The 19,555-nt window shown below is 42.3% G+C and overlaps 1 protein-coding gene across 4 annotated transcripts; it reads right to left on the bottom strand.

Annotated features, from left to right (window-relative positions):
• Positions 1–1,516: 1,516 nt before the first annotated feature.
• LOC310784712 (uncharacterized protein) lies at positions 1,517–16,809 on the bottom strand. 4 transcript variants are annotated; one of them, XM_083645740.1, is made up of 9 exons: positions 16,714–16,809; positions 13,266–13,368; positions 9,827–9,940; positions 9,279–9,335; positions 8,918–9,055; positions 5,609–5,656; positions 4,709–4,822; positions 3,374–3,457; positions 1,517–1,684 (listed from the first exon to the last, which is right to left on the bottom strand). In XM_083645740.1, exons 2-9 carry the CDS (start codon positions 13,359–13,361, stop codon positions 1,580–1,582), a joined length of 756 nt encoding a protein of 251 aa, XP_083501866.1. In that variant the 5' UTR covers positions 13,362–13,368; positions 16,714–16,809; the 3' UTR covers positions 1,517–1,579. The 4 variants fall into 4 exon arrangements, with proteins under 4 accessions (XP_083501866.1, XP_083501868.1, XP_083501867.1 ...); XM_083645742.1 differs by having other exon boundaries at positions 1,517–1,681; XM_083645741.1 differs by having other exon boundaries at positions 13,266–13,365; positions 16,714–16,758.
• Between the last annotated feature and the right edge of the window lie 2,746 nt (positions 16,810–19,555).

Here is a 19,555-nt window from a genome sequence, read left to right as displayed (position 1 = left end):
GTATTGACAGAGTATTTTATTCATACAACACATATTCTAACTGCTAGGTTCTTCTGGCAATATTGTAACAAATGGAGAATTGTTTATAAAGATAAAAAAATGTCACACTGTCATGGGGGTAAATATTTGTAATTTGTGAATGTGATGTCCTTTAGATAGATAGATGCATAGATGCAAAGAACAGAAAATAAAGCACAAATCTCCAAGGTAAGAAACAGCAACAGGTTTAAAAGGTCATCATGAAAATGTATGCTTTTTGGAAATGCTCATAATGCATCAAATGCACAGTTCCAAACATGACTGTATGACTAGCATTGCTACTTGTATATAATGTGTATATAGTGTGTGCAAATGATACAACCAAACAAACATACTATAACTGCAAAGATATCATTACGTTTACATTGAGAAGTTTCCTTATAGAAACAAGAATAACATTTCAACAATGTTGTACATGAATATGGCTGTGAGTGGTGTTGTGATGTGATGGCTTTAAATACAGCTAGTCGTGGCATTACAACCACATCATTTCAGCAGGTGAATATTTGCTATAGGCAAGAAAAGTAATGGATGTAGGTACATTTTAATGAACAGAAAGTACACAGGAGGTTTTGTGGAGAGGATACCTTATGAAATAATGATTAACATCCTTAATTTCAGGTCAAAGCTATCTAACGTGTCTCTTTTCTATCTGGCAGTTTTCAGTGGTCCTCGCATTTATCAATAACACTGACCCATAACAGAACAGACTCAGCAATGCTAAACCAGACGCGGTCATGTCAGAACAGCATGACGACTTATTGCTCCAACCTGGAAGTGTTCACACTTTTATTCATGAATTTAAAATCAACCATAAATTGACTGCTGGCTCATAGTGTGACTTTTTGTATTACCTTCGACTGCTACCATCAGTGGATTGGCTGCCATCGGTTTGCTAAGCCTAGAAGAAATCCCCACGTCCTATCTGTAATTACTAGGGGGGTGTCCCCGAAAAGTCAACATTTGATGAAGAGGTCCCCACGCTGATCAGTCACATGGAGCCAATGTTTTTATTTAATTCCCCCTCATTTATACAAAGTGAAACAAGCTTTGTCCAGCAGCAACAGTTTCATTCATTTCATTAACGATATTTAGAGTTTAGACATAGATCTGCTCCATGTCATTGCTGTGCCTGACTGATTGATTCCAGCTTTACTTTAAAAAGTACAGCATTCATAAATACACCTTTTAGATAGTAGCCCGTTTTCTCCCCAATTGTACTTGGCCAATTCCCGCTGCTCTACCGATCGTTGCTCCACCCCCTCTGCTGATCTCGGAAGTTGTAGACTAGCGCATGCTTCCTCCGATACATATGCAGTTGCCAGCTGCTTCTTTTCACCTGACAGTGAGGAATTTCACCAGCAGGACGTAGCGCGTGGGAGGATTGCGCTATTCCCCCCAGTTCCCCTCCCCCCAAACAGGCGCATAAATAAACACTTCAAATGTAAGAATGAAAAATATCCTGGTAATGGCCACTAGGAGGCAGACTTGAACAGTTCTTTATTGACAGTGAAACAGGACATGGGGCAGTGTGTGGAGCTCATGGCTCAGAGGTAACCGAATCTATGGGCTCCACCTGGGGCTCGGTGGGCGGGGTGGAGAGCTCCTGCTCAGACTCTGGTTCAGTCACAACTACTGCCACCTGCTGACAGACAGAGAGTGGTACAACACCATGACGAGTGCCTTGACTTGTCTATATACGGTAATGTCTATATACATATACAGTATATATATATATAGTAAAAAAGAAAAACTACACACACATGCATATCCTGACACTCAGTACCACTTTCACTAGCATATTTATACACAGGTAAACATACATAATTAACAAACACTATCATATACACAGGTAAACATAAACATACATAACATAAACACTATTATATCAGAATACGTCTACGCTTTTGTAAGAACCCGCCCCAAATACGTGTATATATATATGTGTGTGTGTGCGCGCGCGCGCGCGCGCGCGCGCGCGTGTGTGTGTGTGTGTGTGTGTGTGTGTGTGTAAAATATATACATGAAACTTTCAGGGGGTGTAAAAGGCACCAGTGCGGGTGACTTGACAGAGCTCGATTTTTTAATTAAGCTAATTAGCTAATGATGTGATGTCATCAGTGATGATGTCAAAAGTGATGTCATAAGGGCACACACTATACAGTCAATGGCACGCACACACACACACACACACACACAAGGAGGCATTGTGACAAGACTGGTCAGTGATGTCATAGTGACATCAGTGATGATGTCATCAGTGATGACGTCATCAGGGATGAGTCAACAAACTCTGTTTCAGCCTTTGTCCCACTGATGATGTCATATACATTGTACAGTCTGACATCATCAGTGGTATCACTCAAGGCAACAGCTTGTGTTTCAAGGCTATGACATCACGAAAATTGATGTCATCGTGACCTATTTATAGAAGAATCATCAACTCGAACTCCTGAGAAAAGGACCATGACTCCTGCTGAGAACTAGAACGACCGGATATGCCTCCGCCAACAAGTCAGCAGTCGTTTGATCCAAATGTGAATAAATTTGGTCAAGGTGTTACTGAGATATGGTGTTACTGATATATGGTGTTACTGATATGGTGTTACTGATATATGGTGTTACTGATATGGTGTTACTGATATATGGTGTTACTGATATGGTGTTACTGATATATGGTGTTACTGATATATGGTGTTACTGATATATGGTGTTACTGATATGGTGTTACTGATATATGGTGTTACTGATATATGGTGTTACTGATATATGGTGTTACTGATATGGTGTTACTGATATATGGTGTTACTGATATATGGTGTTACTGATATATGGTGTTACTGATATGGTGTTACTGATATATGGTGTTACTGATATATGGTGTTACTGATATATGGTGTTACTGATATATGGTGTTACTGATATGGTGTTACCGAGCTTGGAAATGGCGCGGAATATGTAAACCGGAACATGTGGCATTTTGTGGCACATTTTTATCATTCTCCTATTGAAACGTCGATTCAAGTTGTGTAGGATAACTAGTCGCCACATGGCGATGCCATATTGCATCAATGTTTTGTTTTAAGTACTATTTAAAACACCTCAACGTGTTGAGTCACAACGTTAGTCACCTCGTGTTATCAGGCTCTAGATAGCCAACGTTAGCTCCACGGAAGATTTTTTTGGCACACACACAAAAAAGTAACCGGTAAATGTGTTCCAGTTCCTGTCTTTGCACATTGGTTTACACCCCCAGGTCTCGAAGTAGTGGAAACAGCTGAAGACTAGATGTTTCCTATCTTAACTTACGATGTTTGTGTAATACGGCCAGTACCTGAGTTCCACTTGGCTCAGCAGCCTGGACAGTGGGGGTTGCTGGAGGGCGAGTCTGTGGGTACACCGGGCGCTTGCTGGGCGCCTGGAGAAAACACAAAGACCAGAAACTCTGGTTAATCTACAGTATAGACCCAATCACCATGAGGTACTTAACAACAGTCACTTAATAATAATAATAATAATAAATTCAATTTATATAACACACTTTAAAATCCAAGGACTTCACACTTCCGCGTAGACAACTAGCAATTGATTTGGATTGTGGCGATATCGGCAAACTTGTTTATTTCTGTTGTTATTTTCAGCCGTAACTGTAACCTTTAAAGTACCGTAGTTAAACACGGTGGTCCGACCTATCTGAGGTTTCTGCTGTGCTTACGTCTGCTGTCTGCTGTACTCGCTGCAGTTTCTCTCTGCCCCTACCATCACTCCCTGCTGCCCCTCAGCGCGGCTAGTAAACATTTTTCATATTTTTTTATAAATGGGTCCTCATGCCTAAAGCCAACCCATCGGTGCCATTTTGAACTGTTGTTTAGAGAGACCCGTTTATAAGACATAATTTAAAATGACTTTTGAAACTCTGCACGGGGGACTGCAAGACTGTCCGGTGACTTGTGGTAAGTTTGAAATGTTCGTGCGACACTTGTAAAGTACAGCGTGGACGACATCTTTGTGGATTGAGGCTTAATTTGGAAACCAGAATGCTTGTCTGGGAAAGGATGCTGGATTCAGGTCGTATGATCTGAATATACCAGCACTCCTGCTAAGGACTAATGAGGTCCGTGCCCTGTGTCTCCCGAACTCGTATCTGATCTTTTAAACAAATGGTTGTAAACCCAAAACAAAGGCACAGGAGACACAGGCTCAACACAGCATGGCCTATTGTAGGCATCAAATGTGATCAGAAACACAATTCGCAGAGTAGTTTTCATATAGGAAGAGAAAGTTTAGAATTGGCCGCCATGTTTTTTCTACGCTTCAAACCGTGGAGGACAGCCCACAATGGGGAACGCATTGTTCATCCAATCAGGTGCAGCAAGGAACAAACATCAAGCCCTCCCACAAGCGTACGATTTTGTGGAAGCGGGGTGGGCGGGCGTGAAAACAGATTCCCTGGTGGAGCGGCTAGAAGTGAAAGCTGAAAGCAATGGCAGAAGTCAGAGTCAAGCAGAGCTAATTAGCTCTCGGGCCAAACAAACAATGTTCTAAAAATAGTGTTAGGCATATTTGAGACTGTTATATTATCCACACAAGACTGTATATTTGCGATCGTACTAAATAGACTCAAATTATTTGACATTATTTTTTGCAGGTTGAAGGCATCAGAGCTCACCTGGGATCCCCCAGCAGCATGGACGCTCAGTCCAAACAGCATGGCCGTGATGCAGATCAGCAGCTCCAGGACTAAGAAGATCACCAGTGTCCCCAGGATCCCATCAATCAACAGCTAGCCACAGACAGAGCCAAGGCAACAGCACATGGGGGAGAGAAGAGAAGAATTATCACTGCTGTTTACAAAACTTAACACAATAACAGGAATGAGTCAGGATGCCCTGGATGCTAACACTTCCGGTTCCTTCGTCTCTAAGTCTTTTCCATTTAAGTCAATGGGATTTTTGGATTGGGATTTTGATTAAAATGCTTGAAATAAGGTCTGTGGTTAACAAACATTTATGAAACAGCAAACTTTGTGTTCATCAAGATACTCTTCACAAATTATTGTGATTTTCAGAAAACGCTTTAAAAGTCATAAAAACACAAAAATCCCATTGACTTTTAGACTTGGGAACAGAAACTAGTCTGACTTACTGAGTTGGTCTGCAAAAATATGTCATCCCTGCAGTACTCTATTGCAGTGGTTCTCAACCTGGGGGTCAGGACCCCCGGGGGGTCGTGAGATTATTTTGTGGGGTCGCGGGATGATTGTCAAAAGAGAGATAAAAATATATATATTTTTTTTCCTCCCATGATGTTTAAATCTCCCATATCAATAGTTATGTATTATAGAGCTATATAAACTATAAAAACTATTTCAGTGAGTGAGTGAAATTAGTGTGTGAATGTGTGCACACTGCACAGTCATTGGGTTGGGTAGTGGCGGGAGGCGGGGGTCGCAAACCCCCGCCTAAAGTTTTTGGGGGTCGCGGCTCAAAAAGGTTCAGAACCACTGCTCTATTGATCTGACCCAAATACTGGTTGGTAACAGTAACAGTAACAGCGGTCAATCACTTACTTTACACTTTTGCTCGATCAGCCCGGTGCATTTCCTGAAACAATGTTGCTGCAGTGGACAAAGAAACAGGAAGTCTGTTGATCTGTTGATCCACTATGAATTGATTTGATAGTGAAAAGTGCATTCATGCAGTAATAATGCCATGTCTTTCAAATGGCTTTTTATTTTTTAAATAGCTTGATTAATCTGGTGTGTGAAATATCTCCATGCATGTTTTTATTTGATTCAATCAAACATAAATTAATTTACAATGTGCTTTCTTTTTTAAGTGGTCTGTCCCCCTGCAGACCTCATGTAGAATAAAGTAGGTCAGTGATTTTTGACATTTTGACATAGCTCCCCTCATTCATAATGTATCTGTTTCTGTGGAAATAGACTGTTTTGCTGCATCTGTGGCCAAAGATCTGAAAATTCTTAAAAATAAATTAAGTTGTAGTTTAGACTTGTTAAAACATTCCTTTCTTTTGTTACATGTCTCATCAATGATACATACAATGTGTTGTTAAATATAGCGATTACAAGCTACACTTTTATACAGTGTGCAATCACTACAGATTTTCAGCAAACCAGATTTCCACATTAAAACATTGTTTTCTTAATGTCATCACACCATGAAATAATCTGCAATCAATTTACATGATGTCAAATATGAAAGAGCCATATTAAAATGGTTAAACTCTTCATAATGGCCAGTAGTGTGCAAGATGGGTCATGTGGCAGTATTTCATCTGCACCTCCATGAATGAGCAGACCCATATTTGGATTGTAAATGTAACTTTCATATTTACACAGTGAGTTTGCTGTAATGTAGTTTTTACCAACTAATTTACCGTAAATTCCGGACTATAAGCCGCACCTTTTTTCCCGTTTTTTGGCCTTTTTTGGCCCCTGCGGCTTATATAACGGTGCGGCTTATCTATGGATTTTTTCAAAAATAAAAAAATAAAAAAATCTCTCTTTTTTAGCACTCTTTCTAACTATAAATCCTATATAACTATAATAAGTTTTAATTTCCTCTCTTGCCCTCTTTTCACCACACTGTATGACACTGTATGACACTGTGTGCACTGTAAAAAACAACACAGGTGGTGTTGTGTTATGTTGTTTTGTTGAAATGTTAATAAATGGGAGCTTCCTCAAACAGCCATCTCTTTCCCGACAATCCCCTCTGTGCATGAACCCTTACATATGGTAATTAAACATTAAAACACAATAAAAAAATAATAATAATAAAATAAAAAAAATACCATTAAAACACCCGCGGCTTATAGTCCGGTGCGGCTTATATAAGAAAAAAATAGTCAACTTTGCAGGTGCGGCTTATACACCGGTGCGGCTTATAGTCCGGAATTTACGGTATATGAAAACAAACCATAAGAACGTATTGCCACGCTGCAAACATTGTTTCATTCTTGCACCAGGCACACAGGTTAGATAGACTAACTAATTCACCATTACTACTAAATCCTGAATAATTTTGTATACACTGATGAGACTTTGAATTTAAAGTTTTTAACAATCAAATGAAACCATAAGCAGAAGTGTTATCTTGGAAACACACTCGAATTTGAGATCTTTGACCACAGTAAAAGTCTGCATCCAAATTCAGCTGACCGATTTTTCATTTTTCCATAGTAGTTGTCTTGCTCGGATTAGAGCAATATATTTTGCAGATTTGGGGCCGATACACAAATATGGAATGAATGATTCAATGCACCGAAGTAATATTTTTAGCAGCCAACAATTCAGTTTTGGAGGTATCGCCAGGAGATATGTTTGCTCGGCTTGTCCAATTAATCCAATAATTAATCTAATCGAACTATTTTCTGTTGTTAGCTAGTGGGTGTAGTTCGGTCAAAAGAAAATAGTTCCGATATGAAACTGCACACAGACAGATCTGTGGATTATCTTGAGTAACCAGGTCATGACCATCATGACATCTCTAGGGCCGATATCTCCAAAACTCGGCAACTCACACCAAAATATCTAGATGGATAAATAGCACTACATGTACAAGGAAAAATATGCATTTAAAATTAAAAAGTGTCCTTTTAAACTCTGACTTTTTTCTAAAAATTCTCACTTTATTCTCAGGATTGTGACTTTTTCACATGTGGCTTTAATCCTCTTCCGTATGAATAAAAATCATCATTTTAGAAGTGACCTGAAAAAGATTTTCAACCAGCTTTGTATCATTACCTTAAATTACAATAAATCATTACATTACATAAATCAGCAGTATATGTGAAAACTGTAAAGAGTTTTGCAGGCATTTTCTTAAGAGTTGATGTGACTTAAATTGTGGACCAGTGATGTAATTTGTGCATGAATGACATCACTGGTCCACAACTGAATGAATGAATGAAATGAATGGCTGCACAAATATTTACAGTTTTCAGATATAGTACTGATGTTGTAATGATACAAATCTGGTTGAAAATCAGCGGAGTTTGCCTTTAAATTAAACTTCATGAATCTCATAATGTCCTTCTCCCTGTCTGTCTCCCTGTCTCCCTGTCTGTCTGTCTGTGTGTCTGTCTATGTGTCTGTCTGTCTGTGTGTCTGTCTGTCTGTGTGTCTGTCTGTCTGTCTCTCTGTCTATGTCTGTCTGTGTGTCTGTCTCCCTGTCTGTCTGTCTGTCTGTGTGTCTGTCTGTCTGTCTCTCTGTCTCTCTGTCTATGTCTGTCTGTGTGTCTGTCTCCCTGTCTATGTGTCTGTCTGTCTGTCTGTGTGTCTGTCTGTCTGTGTGTCTGTCTGTCTGTCTGTCTGTCTGTCTGTCTCTCTGTCTATGTCTGTCTGTGTGTCTGTCTCCCTGTCTATGTGTCTGTCTGTCTGTCTGTCTGTCTGTGTGTGTGTGTGTGTGTGTGTGTGTGTGTGTGTGTGTGTGTGTGTATGAAAAAAAAAAAAAAATGTGTCTGTCTGTCTGTCTGTCTGTCTGTGTGTCTGTGTGTCTGTCTGTGTGTCTGTCTGTCTGTCTGTCTGTCTGTCTGTGTGTCTGTCTGTCTGTCTGTCTATGTGTCTGTCTGTGTGTCTGTCTAGTGTCTGTCTGTCTGTGTGTCTGTCTGTCTGTCTGTCTGTCTGTCTGTCTCTCTGTCTATATGTCTGTCTGTGTGTGTGTCTGTCTGTCTGTGTGTGTCTGTCTGTCTGTCTGTCTGTGTGTGTGTGTGTGTGTGTGTGTGTGTGTGTGTGTGTGTGTGTGTGTGTGTCTGTGTGTGTGTGTGTGTGTGTGTGTGTGTGTGTGTGTGTGTGTGTGTGTCTGTCTATGTGTCTGTCTGTCTGTCTGTCTGTCTGTCTGTGTGTAATTTATACCACGGCGTGCAGCTCCAGTCTGTTACAGTGTTCACAGTGGTAGGAGTCCTGACGGTAGGGGAGGTGTTTGCTCATCAGCCCCAGGGCAGCGGTGGCGAAGGCAGCGCTGACGAGATGCAGCACCAAGACACATTTCACCTAAAGACAGACGTAAAGACAGTGTAAACCAGGCAAACCAGGGCTGGTCACTCCCTCAAGGAAATTGAGATTTTGCAATCCCAATAATTAATTAATCAATGGAAATTCAACCAATCTCCACAATATTTGCGGGGGCTTGCAATTTAAAAAAAAATCCCAGGATTTCTCTGCAAAAACAGATTCGTCAACTTGCAATTTAGCAGTTAGTAGGAGACAGACTCACCCAAAACAGAGACGGTCTCCTCGCACTGTGGACCAACACTGAGCCAGATACGGTCACCTAGTGGTTTGCAACACAACAGATGTAGACACACCATTTATAGAAAATGTAAGGAAAGATTTGAATATCAAGTCTAACACACACACACACACACACACACACACACACACACACACACACACACACACACCTACCTCCAGGTGCATAGAAGCAGCTGCACCGCTTAAGAAGTATCAAAATAAAACATATATTTCTAGGAAGGGATGTGATGGTGTCACAATGCCCTAAAATGGCCTGCGAAGACCTAAACATGTAAATATCACTGTTATAACACCAACATTTTTTGTTTCTGAGTAGTAGATGACATTTCCAACCTATGTGCAAAGTTTGACTGCTGTGGGCCTTATGGTTTCTGATATGCACACTGTTTTAGGATTAATAATAATAATAATAATAATAAACATAATAATAATAATAATAAACATAGAAATTACAATAGTTTTTCCCCCTTGAACCGCTAAAAATATGACAAATAATCTCCATCAACCGACCTGTACAACAACTATCAAGAAGAGAGCCACGTCTCCGGTGAAGTGGACCTCATGGATCTGGAGAACTGAGGCACTCAGACAGAGAATCAACGCCCCAATGATGATCTGGATGGCCTGGGAGGAGGAGGTGAGAGGCACATTAGTGATCTGGATGGGCTGGGAGGAGGAGGTGAGAGGCCCATCCAGATGGTTTAAATCTTATTTAGCCAACAGAACACAATGTGTAATGGTAGATGGGGCCAAGTCCTCCTATTTGGAGTGTCCAGTGGGCGTTCCCCAAGGGTCGGTCCTTGGACCACTTCTTTTCTCACTATTCATTAATAATTTGCCGTATTTCTGTTCAAATCTGCACTCCCAGATGTATGCGGATGATGCAGTAATTTTCACCCCTGCCAAAAACATCGTGGAGGCCTCTCGCCTCCTAACATCTGCTGCATCTGAGGTACAGAATTGGCTTTTCAAATCCTGCCTTTTGCTAAACACCAAGAAATGGGTTTGCATGATGTTCACCAAACGTCCTCATGCAGCAACCCGCTCGAATGTTTTCTTCAATGATGTTGAACTGGAATTAGTATCAGAATTTAAATACCTAGGTGTGATATTAGACCTGATAGACCCTAACCCTAACCCACACTGACCTTTAAGAACCAGGTCAAAAAGGTCGCTAACTCAGTCAAATTCAACCTGTTCAACTTCAAACACATTAGACACAGCATGTCTGTTGGTTCTGCCAGGACATTCTTACATGCCATGATATTCTCTCACCTGGACTACTGTGTGACCAGCTGGTCTCTCACGAGCACATCCACTCTCAAACCACTAGAGTCACTCATTAGAGAGCACTAAAAATATTTGACAAAAAACCCCGCTCCCACCACTACTGCAACATCCTGGTCAAACACAACTTATTAAATTTCAATAATTTCATCTCCTTTAAATATGCGTGCACCGTTTTCAAGGCACTAAATGGCCTTGCCCCTCCCCCGCTAAATGAGTATATCTATCAGAGACCTGTATCTGGATCCACAACCAGAACCACCAGAGCCTCAATTAGAGGCGATTGTGTGATCCCTTACAGGCGCACCACCTTTGGCCAGACAGTTCTGTCGGTCAAGGGTGGAAAACTCTGGAACACAATCCCATCGGCCATTAGGGAATGCCCAACACTTGGGATGTTCAAGGGTCAAGTGAAGAGATGGCTGAAGTCCACTCAACTATGCACACATCACTAGGGCATAGAACAGTATGTTTATACTATATGTGTTGTATCTCTGTTTTTTTATTCTTTATTTTTTCTTATATCTTGTCTGAGTGAGTCCTCTATGTGGATCTCACTTTTTAGCTGTATGTTGATCCCAAACTCAGGTTTTAATATCAGACTGTAAATTCCTGTATATTTTGTACTCAGCACTTTTCACTTAGCCATGTAGAGCTCTAACTCAGTTTCTCACTTTGCATTGTGTTTATATTTTAATATGTTTTGTTGCACTATGCTACTTTTTACCTCTATTAGGACTACCTCTCTGCATACTTGCACTTTGTTTTGTGTTTACATTTTAAATATGTTTTTGCTGCACTGTTACTTTTTACCCCTCAGGACTCTAAAAGCCTATATCATCGGGCAGGGGGACAAGCAGTGGAAATCAGTCCTGTGACTGCAATTGTCGTGCATTTACATTTTTTTTAAAATGTTCATTAATGTACACCTGTCCCCTATCGAACAAATAAACGAATTGAATTGAATTGAATTGAATTGAATTGAATTGAACATTAGTGATCTGGATGGGCTGGGAGGAGGAGGTGAGAGGCACATTAGTGATCTGGATGGGCTGGGAGGAGGAGGTGAGAGGCACATTAGTGATCTGGATGGGCTGGGAGGAGGAGGTGAGAGGCACATTAGTGATCTGGATCCTCCTACCAGGCCATCCAGATCACTAATGTGCCTCTCACCTCCTCCTCCTCCCAGAGGAGGCCATCCAAACTTTCTGACATCTCAATGTAGTCGGGCAGTTAAGCATTAACAACGCAAAATGCACACTTGTTATAGTTGTTAATGCATAACTGCCCGACTACATTGAGATGTCAGAAAGTCCAACATTCTGACTTCCTACTAGGAAGAAGTACAATGGTACAACACTTCAAGTCTGAATTCCAATTTGGAAACATGAATCAGAATCAGAATAACTTGATTGATCCCTGAGGGGAAGTTGAGTCATGCGAAAGTGCAGACCTCCGCAGGCCCACGTTTTCCCCCACGAGATATATATATAGACGAACTGATGGTTGCAGCTCTGTGTTGATTAGCTAATGTTTCTGTGGCATTTTGATTAACGTTATGATTTATTTCTCTCCACTGGCTCCCCGTCCGTCAACACATTGATTTTAAACTGCTGCTGCTTGTTTTTAAAGCACTAAACGGGCTAGCCCCTTCTTATCTCGCCGAGCTCCTGGTCCACCACGCCCCATCCAGAGCCCTAAGGTCCGCTGACCAACTGCTACTGGAGGTGTCCAGGACAAAGTTAAAGACCAGAGGAGATAGAGCCTTCACAGCTGCTGCCCCTAGGCTCTAGAACAGCCTCCCCCTCGCGATCAGATCAGCCCAGAGTCTAGTTTCTTTTAAGTCCCTGCTAAAGACCCACCTCTTCTCCCTGGCTTTTGACTCTTTCTGCACCTTTCGTCTATTTATTCATTTTGTCTCTCAACTTCTACCCATTTTTATTACTTGTTTTACTGCACTTTGTACTGCACATTGCTTGCATTTGTACCTGCTTTATGCTCTGTGTTTTTACTTCTAAAGCACTTTGATCGGCCTGTGTCGTTGTAAATGTGCTCTATAAATAAAGTTGACTTGACTTGACTTGACTTGACTTGACTTGACTTCTGTGGCATTTTGACGTTATGATTTATTTCCTTTTGGAACTGTTGGTTTATCAGATGAAATCTAACCTTGAAGCTTTAGGCTACGTTGTGTTTACTGAGCAGGGCAGCCCAGCACTGCCTCTGAGTTTACTGAGCAGGGCAGCCCAGCACTGCCTCTGAGTTTACTGAGCAGGGCAGCCCAGCACTGCCTCTGAGTTTACTGAGCAGGGTTAGGGTTAGGGTTAGGGTTAGTAGGCACTGCCTCTGAGTTTGCCTGGAAAAATGTAAGAATAAATAAATTAAATGTTAAAATAAATCAGCTCGGGAGGCACTGATTGCAACTCTTCTACTCCATTTCTTATTTTGCAATGTTCTTCTTCAAAGCGTGGCTTATCATTCATTCATTCATTGCTATAGTTTCTCTTGCAGTTTTCTAAGCAAAATGTTGTAGTCGGGTAAAGCGGGTAGGCTACTTGGATTCAGAAATCATGGAAAGCCAAAAAGGTTGGAGACCCACTGGTGTTTCCGTCAGTCTGTCTGGTCTGTGGTTTGGCTAGAAGCCGTGGATGCTGCTGCTCACCCCCAGGGTTTTGGGCTCCATCCTCTGGTAGGCGTCCACCTGACCCAGGGAGAGTGTTCCCGCAACGGGCATCAGGTCCTGGCTGTCAATACCCATCCTGCTGCTGACAACAAGGACAACAACTGCTTTCAAAGGAGGACATGATTCAGATAAACACAGATAGACAGATCTGCCTTTTTCACAGCAGCCATGGTGTATCTAAAAGGAAGGAACAGGTGCAAGCAAAACATTAATGAGGGCCCCAGCACTAGAACACCTAAACGGATTGGAAGTAGGAAACCGTCATTAAAGTTCTGCTTGCACCTGTGTTACTTCCTGCCTTTTAGACAGCACCTGTATTACTTCCTGAGCTTTCGACCAGAGTGGCGCTGTTGAGCGCTGTGACGGCTGGGAGCTCTAAAGCCGGAAAAAATAATGTCACCAGCACAGAATTGGGATAAAAAGAGGCATTTATGAGCAGCATCGAGCTTTCTAACCCCTCCGTCAAGAAGTAATGAACCCTTCTGCTCTAGTAGGTGTCTTTGAAATGTTTCTGTGACACTTGTAAATACGTGCGTATCGCTGATTTAGACAGCTTGAGAGCGAGAGTTGCAGGGAAGTCTATGTACGGATAAGGGACTCTTTCAGGGTAGGCGATCACGTCATACCCGGAAGAGTCTAGCCCATGATGGCGAAGGCTAGGCGAAGGAATGACCCGCCCCTCTCTGCCTCTGATTAGCCTAGCATCAAACGTTCATCCAATCCATAATCCAATCACATTCGCTTGGCTATCCTGCGTCTCTTTCTACAGTCTGTGGGTCAGACAGACAGCAGTTGAAAGTATATTAGGCTCGTTTGAGATGACTTCTGGCTCGCCTGGGAAGCAGGCGAAAGCAGCTGAGCGCAGTCAGCCAAGCAGAGGCAGAGAGGGGCGGGTCATGCCTTGGCCTAGCCTTCGCCATCATGGGGAAAAAAATATTGCTCCCCTCAAACGAGCCTAACCCTTTGTTCACACCATACGCCGAAGCAAAATCTCAAGCCACGCTGAAACTGAGCTCACGCTAAACCACACAAGAAGCACTCTCTTTCCCTCAGCTCCTCGCCTTGACCCCGCCCACAAACAACATCCATTGACTTGATGCCTGGTAGCTGCACGCTTCACGCTTGGAAAATGGAACACAATCCTGAACGATCGCTTCAGGGCAGCTTGGGCGTGGCACACGTGATGGCTTCAGGGCAGCTTGGGCGTGGCACACGTGTTAACAAGGACGCCGAAATGAAAGTGCGTGGGTTCAGCGTGGCCTCGTTTCACACCAGCCAGGCAATATTCAGAAGCAGCGCTTAACAGAAGCTGAGTGCCACGTTAAACCGGTCACACCAGAAGCACTCTCTTTTCCTCACCGCCTCGCTTGGCGCTGCCCTCCCCCCGCTCACAACTTGCATTGACTTCATGCCTGGCAGCTCGGGTGCAGTGCAGAGAAAAAGTAGGCTACTTCCAAGTAGGGCTGGGTTAAAAAAAATCGATTCTTCGATTTTGAATCGATTTTTATTTTAATCCTTTGATATCGATTCATATGTCGAGAGATATATTTTTTAAATTAAAATAAATAAATAAATGAATAAATAAATATATACATTTGCAAAAACAGGTATCTCCGTTTGGATTTTTTATAATTTTATTTTATATATTGATGTATTTATACTGTAATTTATTTATTTTTGGGAAATTTGTATTATCAATCATAACTAAAACATATTCATCTGATAATTTTCACATAAATCACCTCAATAATGTTTTCTATGTGCACTCCAGGGAGTATCAAACAGATGTTTGTTCATTTTAAGAATGGCGTTTACCTGTTTTTGCAAATGAACTCTTCATATATATATATATATATATATAGACTATAATATGTTAGGCTGTGTGTGGTAGTTGAAACGTATTTTTAAGTTGACGTTTATTTATGTTTTGTAGTTGAAAGTTTGAAACAAAAACAGAAATACTGTAGGGTACATGAATGGAAATGTTTGATCATTATATCTACTTTTAGAAATTATATAGGCTGAAATCAAATCACTGTGCATAATTGTGAAAGTGTCTTTATTGACAGGTGAAAAGGCTGTTATTTACCCTTTGTCACCACCTGGTGAGTAAATATATGTGTAACTAAAACCATTAAAATTGACAACCGGCCGCAACTTTTTTCCCCTTCTTGGCGCAAAAAAGGTTGGGAACCCCTGTGTTACATAACTGGACAATCATGTAATTCAGGTTACAGCTCAAAAAACATGTTTTAGTATCACTAATCAAATCGATATTGAAATTAATCTAATCGGATCGATTCTTGAAATTTGAACCAATACCCAGCCCTACTTCCAAGCATTATTCCTATAGACAATATAATATGAAAATATCGCTTGCCATGTGCACCTTGTCTCTAGTGATTGGTTAGGGACAATCACAGCCCCTCCCCTCATAGAAATCCCCTGAACTGACTGCAATCTCAGACTAGAAGAGGAAATGAGTTTAGAGTTGACAAGTCTGAATATCAGGCTACTGCTAAACTTCATGGGGGAGAGGGGGGACAATACTATAACAACAACACAATGGCCATCAGGTGGAAAAAAATCTATATCTGTACAGGGCAGGCTATTCTACTTGTCCAGGAGATAACGAATGCTATCCTGCACTGCATTACTGAATAACTTGATTAACTGAACATTTGGTACTTTGGGAAAAAATGAAGATAACTCAATTTCCATAGGCTATAGGCCTACAGTAGGCTATGCCATCAATAGTATATTGGTGGAGGCTGTAATGTGCTGATCAAACGGGATGTCTCCTTCCTGACACTGTGAAGGATATGGCTTGAGTCAGCAAAACCACGGAGCATGTTATCATGTTACCTCATTTTATGTTTCTGCTCACCAGTTATTTTAGCTCATTTGAAGCTTGAAGCAGTGATTTAATCATTATAGAGTTGTGTGAACTCTACACAATACAAACGTTAATATGGATAGATAGCCTACTAAAAATAAGTCCGCACTGGCAGCATAGATAGAGGCGCAGTGTGTGTGTGTGTGTGTGTGTGTGTGTGTGTGTGTGTGTGTGTGTGTGTGTTGGGGGGGCGGGGGGGGGGCGGCGTACTGCGCCAAACTTCTCCCCTGCAGTCACATCTCCCCCATGCAGTCAGACAGGCTCAACCTTTCCTCCAAACATCCATCTATTCTGCAGCCAACACCATGCAGACCCATATCACAAGAACACACCGTCCCGTCTGTCTGTCTGTCTGTGTGTCTGTGTGTCTGTGTGTGTGTGTGTGTGTGTGTGTGTGTGTGTGTGTGTGTGTGTGTGTGTGTGTCTGTCTGTCTGTCTGTCTGTGTGTCTGTCCTGTCGTGTCCCAGGTAGGTTAGTCTCCGGGCTGCGGGACAGTATGCATGCAGACGGTTGTCGGGTCTGTGGTCTTACCTCTCCTCTCCTGGATGACCCAGTCAGCGGTCTGTTCGGTTCTGCTTATCCGGAGCACAGAGCTTGATGTGCCGCGGCGCTGTGTGTGCAAAGCTGAGGCGGCTCCAGGCTGCAGGCAGGCAGGCAGACAGACAGGCCGGCAGACAGGCAGACAGACAGGCAGACAGAGACAGGGTGTGTTCGGAGGAGAGGGTAAGGGAGGGAGGGAGGAAGGGGGAGGAGCACTGCACCAGGCAGGAGGGAGGATGGCACTGCTACTTTTTCTTCCTTTTTGGCCAGCGCAAGCGGGGGGGGGGGGGGGGGGGGGCAGTATTTTAAATAGGCCTACATGTATTTCAAATATGTATTTCAAATAGGCTACATTTGTGTATTTTGTAATTTGTATTTGGCTGGACCGAGAAAAATAAGATGTAATTTGTATCAAGATACTTTCAGACCTTGTATTTTGTGTATTTTAACACATTCACTGCCAGCCGTTTTTTTTTTACTGTAGGTAGGTTCTGCCAGAGGGTTTTTTTGAGGATTCTGGCTCATCTTTCAAGACCCGAGGATTCTTTTCTGCTAAGATTTTGTGAACACACAATATCTCAAAAGAACTAATAGAATGTGTGTTTTCTCTGTCTAAAAGAGTTAGTTTGTAGAGTTAGTAGTTATGTAAGCATTAGCAGTTGAATACAGCATGGTTTCAGCGTCAGAAAAATTATTCAGAGATAAACGGCTTTTTGTGAAATTCGATAGAACAGTCACTTTAACCATTCATTTTTGGCATCAGTAAGACGTCAGACATCTAAACAATAGTTTTGAACAGTAATTTCCTCCATAACAGCAGGAAACCCCCCTCTGCTTCCAACTCCTCCCTCCGTGTGTGTCTTCTTGGCTGCAGCGGCCGTGTCACAAGCTCGTTGCTGCTGCTCCTGTAACCTCGCATCACCAGGCTCATTGCTTTGCTGCTGCTGTGCCTGTCTGCGCGGCCGCTCTTTGAGGAAGTCTGGATGGACTCGCTCGTTACTTGGAGTTTTGGTTGAGAGCTTTGATGAAGCTTTTGCGATTCTGGTCATATTTATGCTGCGTGTTTCAAAGTGTGTTCCACCCGTAATCTATTATGCAAATTTGCAATCCCGCACCGCCAGCAATCAGCGCGAAAACGAAAGCGTTTTCGCCAATCCATTTTCATGAGAATGGCTTCGAGGAAGCCATTCTCATGAAAATGCTTGCCTTCCTCTAGTCAGGAGAGCACTGTCGCCACTTAGTGGGTCGGTGGAATGGGGTGGTTCCAATAATTATATAAGAGATGTAAAAGGGTTAGATGCACATCCCACGGTCAAAAAAAAAAAAAACATTTTTTTGACGGAGTAATACGTCGTTGGCAGTGAACGTGTTAAACACATAAAGTACTTCTTTCTTTAATTTTATGTCATTTTATTCTCAAATTGACACATTCTTACCATTGACACACACAGGTTTAAACTGTGGAGAAAAATGTTTTGACATGTCACTTCTACTGTACCTCTGATTGGCTTACCCTCAGAACAAACTCAGCCACAAATCAGAGCTCTTCTCTCCCCCTCTCCCTCTCCTCTGGTGTCCACCCCAGTCAGCGGTCGCCTTTTATACACGTCCCAAACAGTGCAGGACAACGCGATTGGCTGGCTCAGATTTGAACAGATCTGAGCCAGCCAATCGCGTTATCCTATGATGACGTAATGTCCTGTGCCCCATGACCGGATGGACCATATATGGACTTCCTCTATCATAGCTGCTGACTGTTACTGCACTATCCGTCAGATCCCTTTGCCCAACCCCGTGCAATCCATAAAGGTACATGGACGTTACTCTGCAGAAACTACAGTAACAAAATCACGAATTGCTGTTTTTGGAGCTCTGCATGTCTGTGTTTGTCTAATGCGTTAACGTTAGCTAACGGCTAACATTCGCTAGTTAGCCAACCAACCAGCAGCTAACATTAGCTAGCTAGCTAGCTTACCAGAAGCGATATTTTTTGTGTGATTTCTAACCCCACATAGGATAAGCAATAACCACGCCCTGTGGCGCCGGGATTGGCCAGGAGCATTGAAGCTTGGGACTTAAAGCACCTGGGGTTTTTCATCTTTTAAAATAAAGATGTTTACAAAACTATTGCTTGTTACATTTTCAGTGCTGTACCTTTTCTCTGGGTAAGAATTGAGCTTGAAATTAACGATATGATACATTATATTATATGAGCTATGAACGTGAACACAACACCGTTTATATTATTGCATGTTTTTGTAGATTGTGTACATTGTGTAGATTACAATTATTATGCTTATTATTATTATTACTATGCTAAGGAAGGTAGGTGACCATAATTCATTTCAATGTCCGCTCTCGAAATCGCTGTCCGTTCTCAAGAGCTATTCAGTTGGTTCATGAAATCGCTGGGCTGCGTGCCCTCCAGTGTTGCTCCTGGCCAATCCCGGCGCCACAGGGCGTGGTTATTGCTTATCCTATGTGGGGTTAGAAATCACGCGTCGGGCAGGCGGAGCAAGTCGGACAACTTTCTAACCATCGCTGGTCGAATCTGCGCAGAATTTGCTCATCTCAAACGAGCCTAGAGATGTAATGCAGGATAGCCAAGCGAATGTGTTTGGATGGAAGTTTGACGCTAGGCCAATCAGAGGCAGAGAGGGGCGGGTTATGCCTTCGCATAGCCTTCGCCATCATCTGAAAAGAAATCACGCCTCCGGCGTAACAACGCTTCCTACCCAGCGTGTGCATGTCTTTCCGACCAGGGGTGGTTGTTATGGCAACTATCAACAACAACAACTACTACTAACTACTACAAGACATAGACCGAAATAGG

This window comes from Poromitra crassiceps, assembly GCF_964638095.1.
Source record: "Poromitra crassiceps genome assembly, chromosome: 11".
NCBI classification, from domain to species: Eukaryota; Metazoa; Chordata; class Actinopteri; order Beryciformes; family Melamphaidae; genus Poromitra; species Poromitra crassiceps.
This window is presented reverse-complemented; position numbering and strand designations above follow the sequence as displayed.